Source organism: Zea mays, chromosome 10 (genome assembly GCF_902167145.1).
Source record: "Zea mays cultivar B73 chromosome 10, Zm-B73-REFERENCE-NAM-5.0, whole genome shotgun sequence".
Taxonomy (NCBI): Eukaryota; Viridiplantae; Streptophyta; class Magnoliopsida; order Poales; family Poaceae; genus Zea; species Zea mays.
Genome location: NC_050105.1, coordinates 75,010,100 through 75,020,079, shown reverse-complemented (window position 1 = coordinate 75,020,079; position 9,980 = coordinate 75,010,100). Strand labels below are relative to the sequence as shown.

The following is a 9,980-nucleotide window of genomic DNA, read 5'->3' as shown; positions in this document are numbered from 1 at the left end:
GGCGACGAGAGCAGGCGTAGGCGCGTGCGAACTGTGGAGGCTGAAACGGCATGAGACATATATCCAATAATGTCTGACGGCTGTTAGAGAGCTGTTGGACATGAATATTATTTTGATGGCTACTGTAGACCGTTGAAACTTCTCTGTGTCAAATGGCCCCTCTTACACGGCCGTCGGACATAACTAGACTTCTTTCATTTTCCTGTGTGGACTTAGGACATCTTCCTCTATTAATAAGCACTTGGAACATATTCATTCTCAGACCAAATAAATAAGAATCGTTAGCCGGCAAAGCAACATTTAAAACGTTACACATGCGAAAAGAAGAAGAAAAAAACGCCGTCTGCTGCATGAAGAGACCGCTGTCATGGTCACAAAGGTGCCTGGCTTTTAGCAAGTATTGCTTGGCGTCATCATGCATGAATCGCCTATATATACCTCTGCAACGCAACGCATATATAGGCACCAACAAATCCGTCAGAAATACCATCAAGAAAATACTAGCTAGACTGGAACCAATCGAGAACATGGCGTCTCATCCAGCACATCGTTCCAGCAAGGCAGCTGATGAGGAGCTGCCAAAGGCTTCTTCGACCTTTCACCCAAGTCTGTGGGGCAGTTTCTTCCTGACCTACCAGCCGCCAACTGCACCTCAGGTAGTAGAATTTCATCAGTGGATAAACTTTGCTCGCATATATTTGTAGACGAAACTAACATTGATCTGGGAATATATGTGACGAAATAATTGATCTCACTGTCCTCCGCAGCGAGCAAACATGAAAGAACGAGCTGAGGTTTTAAGAGAACGTGTTAGGAAGGTTTTGAAGGGCTCGACGACTGATCAACTACCAGAAACAGTGAATCTTATATTAACATTGCAAAGACTTGGACTGGGTTACTACTACGAGAACGAGATAGACAAGTTGCTGCACCAAATTTACAGCAACTCCGATTACAATGTGAAAGATCTTAACTTGGTTTCGCAGCGGTTCTACCTTCTTCGAAAGAACGGCTACGATGTGCCATCAGGTATATATATAACATCGTATATCTTCCACTATTTTAAATTTGAAACAAATATTTTAAATTTGAAACAGGACATATAATATAACTACTATTCTTCGTCATGACCCAATTTTGCAGATGTATTTCTGAGCTTCAAAACAGAAGAAGGCGGCTTCGCCTGTGCTGCTGCTGACACGAGAAGCTTGTTAAGCTTATATAACGCAGCATATCTGAGGAAGCATGGAGAGGAGGTACTAGACGAAGCGATTTCATCGACTAGACTCCGCCTCCAAGATCTCCTTGGACGACTTCTTCCAGAATCGCCATTTGCAAAGGAGGTGTCTTCTTCCCTTCGTACCCCTCTCTTCAGAAGGGTTGGGATACTAGAAGCGAGAAACTACATACCCATTTACGAAACGGAGGCGACGCGAAACGAAGCCGTATTGGAGCTTGCGAAACTGAATTTTAACCTTCAGCAACTTGATTTCTGTGAAGAGCTAAAGCATTGCTCAGCGTAAGATTGTTTTCATCTCTCACTTCGAATTAACTGATGGTGCTCTCTCTCTCTCTCATGTTTTAATTGGCTTATTAATTGTTATCTGAACATGCATGTGGTAGGTGGTGGAACGAGATGATAGCCAAATCAAAGCTGACCTTTGTTAGAGATAGAATTGTAGAGGAGTATTTCTGGATGAATGGAGCATGCTATGATCCGCCGTACTCCCTTTCCCGAATTATACTGACAAAGATCACGGGACTTATTACAATAATCGATGATATGTTTGATACACATGGTACCACTGAAGATTGCATGAAATTCGCTGAAGCGTTTGGCAGGTAACGGTTTTTCCAAACCACATGTCAGATATATATATAGTTTGTGTTTCAGAAATAGTACTTGTATTAACTATTTAACACATAGGCATATAAGCCTGATGTACACACATAGGCATGCATGTGCCTTGCATCATTTTACATTGGTTTTGGTAAAATAAAAGGGGATAAAAGGTTCATATATAGTGTAGAACAAATGTGAACGACCATAGAAATCATTGAAATATATTTTTGAATACAGCAGCTTTAATACTATAGGAAAACAATGTTTTCATTTTGTAAAATGCAGATGGGACGAAAGTGCAATACATCTCCTTCCAGAGTACATGAAGGATTTCTACATATTGATGTTGGAGACATTTCAGTCATTTGAGGATGCTTTAGGGCCAGAGAAGAGCTACCGTGTGCTTTACCTAAAACAGGCGGCAAGTATTATTCTACATATATATACCCTCCTATATATGAGTGCCTTATATGTGCTTGAGAGCATCCTCAAAGAACACAGTCATTGTAATCATCTAGAAATTAATAAACACTGTGCTCTATAATGAATTATGCCACAGTCGTGAAAAACACAAAAATATAATATCTTAATATTAAAACAATTCCATGGCTTTGATACATGTGGTGTTGAGCTAGCTATTCGTGAGATACCTTATTTCCTATTAATTGTTTCCTTGTAACTGTATTGCTCATAAAGATGCAAATAAAAAAAGAATTGTTTTTTTACAAGCAGTGGAACTTAAGGAAATAGTCTTTGTGTTTTTTTTGAGTTATTGCATATTACGTATTCCCTCCGTTCTTTTTTATTTGTTATGTTTTAGTTCAAAAATAAACTAAATGACAGACAGATTATTGGAGGATGGAGGTAATATATCTGACAGCAACAATATCATGATCATAAGTAACACGTACGTTCCCGTATTTCATACAGATGGAGCGTTTAGTTGAGCTATACTCCAAGGAAATAAAATGGCGTGATGATGATTATGTGCCGACAATGAGTGAACACCTCCAGGTTTCAGCAGAGACCATCGCAACCATTGCTCTAACATGTTCTGCATATGCTGGGATGGGTGATATGTCGATAAGAAAGGAGACCTTCGAGTGGGCTTTGAGCTTTCCTCAATTTATAAGAACTTTTGGTTCATTTGTACGGCTCTCCAACGATGTCGTATCGACCAAGGTGTAATTTCTCTATCCTTAAACAAGCTAATATTGCGTGTTCGCTTTAGGTTAAAGCCGGATGTTTAAATTATTGTAGCTACAATACATATAGACAAAAACACTCTAGTATGGATTAAAGCCAAACAAACAATATTGCGCTTGTTCGAGAAAGTGTGTATTACTTTGTGCAAAATCTGTATATTTGAGTTCCTTTTAACACTGTCGATTTTGGCAGGCATGTATAATGCATGAATTCGGTAGATTCCATTCGTAGTATTTATGATAATATGTTTACATTCTGCAATGAAGCATGCATGCACACACCTGACATTTCCTTCTCGATCACTAATTAATGACGCAGCGTGAGCAAACAAAAGACCATAGTCCCTCCACTGTCCATTGTTACATGAAGGAGCATGGAACGACCATGGACGATGCATGTGAAAAGATAAAGGAGCTTATCGAAGATTCATGGAAGGATATGCTAGAGCAATCCCTTGCGCTGAAAGGGCTCCCAAAGGTTGTGCCACAGCTAGTGTTTGACTTCTCAAGAACCACGGATAATATGTACAGGGATCGTGACGCATTGACCTCTTCGGAAGCACTCAAGGAAATGATACAGCTACTGTTTGTGGAGCCAATACCCGAATGACGAGGCTCGAAGCTTAATTATAAGCAATTATTAGATATATTATGTGCTTTTGGAAAAATATATAGCCACAGTCTTCTTGAAGGTCAGGTCATGACGATGCTAGCTTGATGGAACTCTGTATATAAGCATTATTGTCATAAAAATAAAAATGAATGTACGACTATTGTTGCTCCGGTGCATAGAACGGCAAATAGCCATGTACGACGATAGATGTTCCTCTTGGGTTGTACTGATACTCTAAAATGGTATTGTATTTTGCTTGTATATTCTCAAGTAACAATAATGAACATCTTTTCTATATGTTTCAGCTGTTATCGCAGAAAAATACTGAGTGGGTCTTGTTCGGTAATTCCCATCTCATATATGGATTATTGGATGGGACTAGAAAAAATTGGAAAATGATTTTAACTTGCTTAGAATTTAAACCCAATTAATTCTCACAAATCTATATGGATTGAGATGAAAACGAACAATGGTCTGGTCGTTGGTGCATGAGTTGTGATATAATTGATGGAAAATATGGTAAACGTGGTGCATATATGGAGTTATTACCAAGCTGAAATAATGCCCATGGTTATATGGTAAACTACACTACACTGTTAAAACAACAAGTCCATGTAGGCCCACCGACGAAGTAGTCTCGCGGTTCATTTTTGAGGCAACATACAAATCAGTTTCTTTAGCAGCGTCAAATAAAAACTGTTTCTTTCAATCCCTATCTATCCAGTCCTTTGCTTGCCGGCCGGAAGTTAGATGACAGAGAAGTCGTTAGCGAGGCCCATAACCTTCACATGCAACGAACGTCTCTCCCGCCTAGACCATTCACCCACTGCGCTGAAGTCGTGGTCGCGAACGAGGCCTGCAAAGGGATCACCAAAGGGATCACCAGTGGATCTCTTTGTCAGTTCTTTTGTCGAATATATTAGGAGGCACTTATTAAAGGTTACTTCTTTGCCGAGTGCTAATACCACAACACTCGGCAAAGAGGTTTTATCGGTACCCAGGTATGCCTTTTTTGTTGAGTACTATAACCTTGACACTCGACAAAGTACCTCTTTGTCGAGTATTACACTCGGCAAAGTAACTAGAATACCGTTTTTTATTTGTTTTTTCTATTCCATCCAAACAAACAAAAGATATATCACATAATCATCACATATACATCACATATATCACATAATCATCATATACATAATAGAGACCACATATTTCACAAAAACCACAAATCTCACAAGTTTTTCGCAAACATGTCTATGTTCATACTAAGTTTCACCAACATAAGTATTACCAACTCTCAAACATAAGTTCAGGACAAGTTTATCACACAAGTCTCATAATCACCACTATGCTAAGAGAAGATCATCAGCGAGGTGGACAGCTGGACTGGTGCGGCGATGGGCTGGGCAATCCATGAGGGTTGTTGGATGCCGCCCCAGATTGTCCCTGCACAGAGAAGAGATTGCATATGTTATACTAGATGAATATATATCATGCAGGACTAGAATTTTGATACTCACAGGAATATGGAGCTGAGTAGGGTCAACTGGAGGGAACAACGGAGGTGGTGGAGTAAAACCAGGTACGGCGGCAAGGCTCTGCATGTACTAGATTATCTCAGCCATCCTCTACTGATCTGTCTAGTGGGCCTCCCGCTCCGCTATCATCCTCGTCTCCATCCCTTGCTGTTCCCTCCTTTCTTCTTCTAGTTGCGCCTGTAATATTGCAACCCAATGTTATAATAACTCAAAGAGAAGGTATATAACTAAAGGAATGACGAGTTACAGATGCACTAACCTGGAGTTGCTGTATGCGATGATGTGAGCTGTCCTGCCGATGTCGTATGGCTAGGCTCGAGCTCATGCTCCTTGCTCGCACCTGAGATAGAGTGAGAGTGGACGACGAGTCGATTGCCCCGTCGGTAATCCAGTACCGTCCATTCCTCTTGCCTTCTCCAACCCTCATGAGGACATATCCGTCGATGTCTTCGGTCCTCAGATCGTAATCTGGCCCATGTACCTCTTATGCCATGACAGTGTACTCACTTAGGCGGCTGTAGACGGCAGGGTTGCTATATGCCTTGGGCCCGTCATCCAAGTTGTAAGGGACGTCGCACGTCGCCTTGCTCTTGTGGACCATAGCATAAGCCGAGAAGATGGAGCAAGACTGGCCACCATGTGATGCCGACTGCAAAAAACTAACGAGATAGTTAGAAATAATATCTAATCCAATGTTATATACCTAAATAAAAAAGAGGGTGTACCCATGCTTCTGCATATTTGCCAAGGCTGCTGGCGGAAATAGAATAATTTTTGATGAATTATAAACGAGGGACGTCCGCCATCGAAAATAAGCTATAAATCGTTGGAAATAACCTATTTTCAAACGCATATAACTTATAACCCGTTGAAAATTTCTTAGTTTCCTATTGTGTAGACTCATATATCTAGCTTTGACAATGTTGTTCATTTGGGAGTGCAGTACAAGGAAGGGCGTTGATCACATAATACAACCCTTTGGTTTGCCCTTGACTTCATAGATCCTAAGACAGCGACCGGCAAGTCCTAGCATATCATCAAGGCCAAACTGACATCAATTTTGACATGCTTTATGTATGGTAACAATCCCTTGACCAAATTGTAAAAGTGGTCAAACTTTTGAAAAAAAAGTTGTACTGCTAATATTAGCACAGTGATACAAGAATGACGCACCTCCATTTTTGACTATCCGAATTCCTCGTTAGCGCTGTTGGCCAGTGAACTCCTACGGAGATTATTGACAATTTCATTTCTGTTACAGTTCATAGCGGATTTGGTCTATTATGCTATATACAAGGCAGTAATGAACTCTAAATTTTACACTATAAAGTTTAAAGATTAGATCATATTTAGATCAAGCTCTATTTCTATTTTTTAACTAAGATTAATTAATGACTTAAACAAATCGTGAATCGAAGAAACATTTAGATTATGATTCATTAGCACCCCTAGCTATATACATGAACTGACACCACATATTAGGTATTGGATCAATCATTGAAACTCATCAGGTTGTCTCCAACGGCTTATACATCATATCTTCTATCTTATCTTATATTTTAAACTTCATTATGAGTGCAGTCTATAATTTAAAACAATATTTTATATGAGCATACGTACTATCTGTTGGAGACAGTCTAACCATTGTGAGTTTACCTCAACCACCCCAAAAAAACTACTGTAAGGTATCCATCGGCCTCTCTATCTCACTCTTTATTTCAAATTCTACCATATAAAGAGTGTAATCTACATTACAAATAATATTTTGCACGTCCAGATCCACGCTCCGTTGGAGATGGCCTAATACGAGCGAGAGGGTTGTATATGTTGTGCTACACGCATAAACATTTTAAGTTGGACAGATTCAGAAAAAAAAACACGGAAAAATGTGACCATGCCATGCCATGTTCCATACATATGCTGCGCCCGCACAAGAAATCCAGCATCTCTCTCTCTCTCTCTCTCTCTCTCTTAGATTAGGTAGACTGCATGTGTCTCCTAGCTTTGACAATTTTAAGCAGATGAATTCGCCTGGAACATCTGTTCATTTGTGAGCGCAGTACAGTACAAGGAAGGGCGTTGATAACATAATACAAGTATTCCACCATAGATCCTAATTAAGACAGTGACCGGCAAGTCCTAGCAGATCATCAAGCCAAACTGATCTGACGTCCATTTTGACATGCTTTATGTGTGGCAACAATAACTACATGATCAAATTGCAAAAGTGGTCAAACTTTTGAAAAAAAAAGTTGTACTGCTAATATTAGCACGGTGATACAAGAATGACGCACCTCCAATTCTAATTATGCGAATTCCTAGTTATTATTAGCTCTGTTGGCCAGCGAACTCCTACTACACATCGACAATTTTGTTTCTGTTACAGTTCACAGCGCGGATTATGTCTAGCTAGTATATGCTATATACATGAACCGACGCCATACAGATGGGTTTAGCCGTCTAGGGCCAATCATCAAACTCATAACCAATTAAGGCCCTAGCTTCTTTGGTTATTCTCGTCACGTAGGGGTTGGAGGGGATTGAGAAGGATTAGAAAAGATTTTGACTTAGTTATTTAAACTCACTCAGTCCTTTCGAATCCACATGAATTGAGATTAAAATGAATATGTCCTAATGTTGTCGATTTACCTTAACAAAAAAAAACTAGTGTAATAGGATTGGTTATATATGTTGTGTTGGAGGCCTTCGGCTTACGAAGGTCCTCAAAAACAGGATTTAACAGGATTTCTGGAGCATAATGTGTGAACAGGTACCTTCGGACTCGAGTCGGAATCACAGTAGGAGAAGCCTAAAATAATACGAAGGTTGATACAGCGCCGAAGATGTGAGCGGGAAAGCTTCGGCGTGCTAGCAGAAAATGAAACCGACTTAAAGATGAAAAGGCTATTCAGACCTCGGCGGATTACTATAGAATTATTACCAAATGTAAAGGGCATGAATGTAATTTTGTATGAGCTGTGTCCCGTGTCTATAAATAGGTGAACAGTACCCCCGTACTGAGGGGGCGGATTTGGCATTTGCTTTTGCGTCACATCTGTATTTTTATTTCCTTCCAAGCTGAAGGTACATTTGTAATTCGATATCATTTCTGTTTCTCCGCAATAATAATAAGTTGATAATAACATACAATTATCTATGTTATCTTTCATATTCTTTATGATTCATTCTTTATGATTCATTCTTCGTCATCGTATGTTGTGTTTATGAAGGTATGTCCTTCATAACCTTCGTCCGAAAATCATTATATCCTAAGGGAAATAATGCTTCGAAGGACGAAGGACTTTATCGGTTAACATTTTCTGTGTTGCCTTGTTCTTAGCTCATAGCATTTGAGAACAAGTCCCCAACATTGGCGCCCACCTCCGGTGAACTCACTTCCACTCTTTGAGTTTTTGAACACCTTCGGCGATCATAAACCTTCGCTATGGCGCCGAAGAAAGCTTCAGCAGCTGGAGCTGCAGCTCTTCAACCGCTGGACCACAATCAGGAGACTGTCTCCCTTCGGGAGGCCCGAAGCCAGAAAAGAAAGGCTGCTAGCCCGACACCGCCAGAGGATGAGATAGATCAAGAAATCAGAGACATGGAGATGCTTCATCAACAGGTGCAGAGGAAGAAGGAAAAGATGGCCAGGCTAGCTGAACTGCAAAGGCAGATAGACGAAGCCTCTGAAGAAGTTCGTCATCTTACTCAGGATGAGCAACACCGAAGGCCTCAGCACCAAGACCTTCATCAGGAGGGTTTCCTCAATGAAGATGACTGGTATGACAATTTCCATCATGGGAATTTTGTTTTTGATGATGCTTCTCCTCTGTCCGCTGAGCTGCAGGCTACGCCTTGGCCTCCGTCCTACAAGCCGCCTCAGCTTCCCATATTTGATGGCCACTCAGACCCGAAGCAGTTTTTGATGAGCTACGAAGCAACAGTATCATCGTACGGTGGCAATGCTGCAGTCATGGCCAAATCTTTTGTTATGGCTGTCAGGAGTGTTGCTCAAACCTGGTACTCCTCCCTTCGACCAGGAACGATCACTTCATGGCAAAAGCTGAAGGACTTGTTGTTAACCAGCTTCCAAGGGTTTCAGACGAAGCCGGTCACTGCTCAAGCTCTATTCCAGTGCACCCAGGATCACGAAGAGTACCTTCAGGCGTACGTCCGGAGGTTCTTGCGTTTGAGGGCACAGGCACCAACAGTGCCCAACGAAATTGTCATTGAGGCCATGATCAAGGGGCTTCGGCCAGGACCTTCAGCTCAGTACTTCGCTAGGAAGCCTCCTCAAACTTTGGAGAAGCTGCTCCAGAAGATGGACGAGTACATTCGGGCCGATAATGATTTTCGCCAAAGAAGGGAGGAGGCTTTCAGGTTTTCTGAAATGACCAGGGGCTTCGGAGGGAGGTTCTATCCGAGGCACGTTAGATCAATTCATAACTCTACCCAAAATGATGATAGGGGGAGCCAACAGCAAAGGCCACAGTGCTCCTCACAGGCTTCGGGGCAACAGCAAGGCTCCTTCCGACCACCAGCTCCGAGAGGCAGAGGCGCCAGGGGCTTCGGCGGAAGATTTGGCGATCAACCAAGAAGAATTTTTTGCTTGTTCTGTGGTGAGAACAAAGGTCATACCACCAGGATGTGCCATGTTACCATCCAGAAGCAAAAGGAAATAGCCGAAGCGGGAGCACAACAGGCTCAGCCGAAGCAGGTCATGCACACTGCTTCGTATCATTCGCCTTACATCCCAGAATATGTAGGCAACCACCCTGCAGTTTCTG

At 41.5% G+C, this 9,980-nt stretch overlaps 1 protein-coding gene and 1 long non-coding RNA gene across 2 annotated transcripts; one reads left to right on the top strand and one right to left on the bottom strand.

The window, feature by feature from the left end:
* The first annotated feature begins 419 nt into the window (after positions 1 to 419).
* Positions 420 to 3,658, top strand: LOC542754 (terpene synthase 4). The gene is made up of 7 exons (NM_001305938.3): positions 420 to 656; positions 768 to 1,029; positions 1,144 to 1,519; positions 1,624 to 1,842; positions 2,129 to 2,264; positions 2,774 to 3,025; positions 3,368 to 3,658. Exons 1-7 carry the CDS (start codon positions 528 to 530, stop codon positions 3,656 to 3,658), a joined length of 1,665 nt encoding a protein of 554 aa, NP_001292867.3. The 5' UTR covers positions 420 to 527.
* A 1,139-nt stretch (positions 3,659 to 4,797) lies between these two features.
* On the bottom strand, positions 4,798 to 5,705 carry LOC103641225 (uncharacterized). Its single transcript, XR_560187.2, has 3 exons — positions 5,453 to 5,705; positions 5,176 to 5,370; positions 4,798 to 5,101 (listed from the first exon to the last, which is right to left on the bottom strand). It is a non-coding gene; the product is annotated as an uncharacterized lncRNA (long non-coding RNA).
* Positions 5,706 to 9,980: the final 4,275 nt, after the last annotated feature.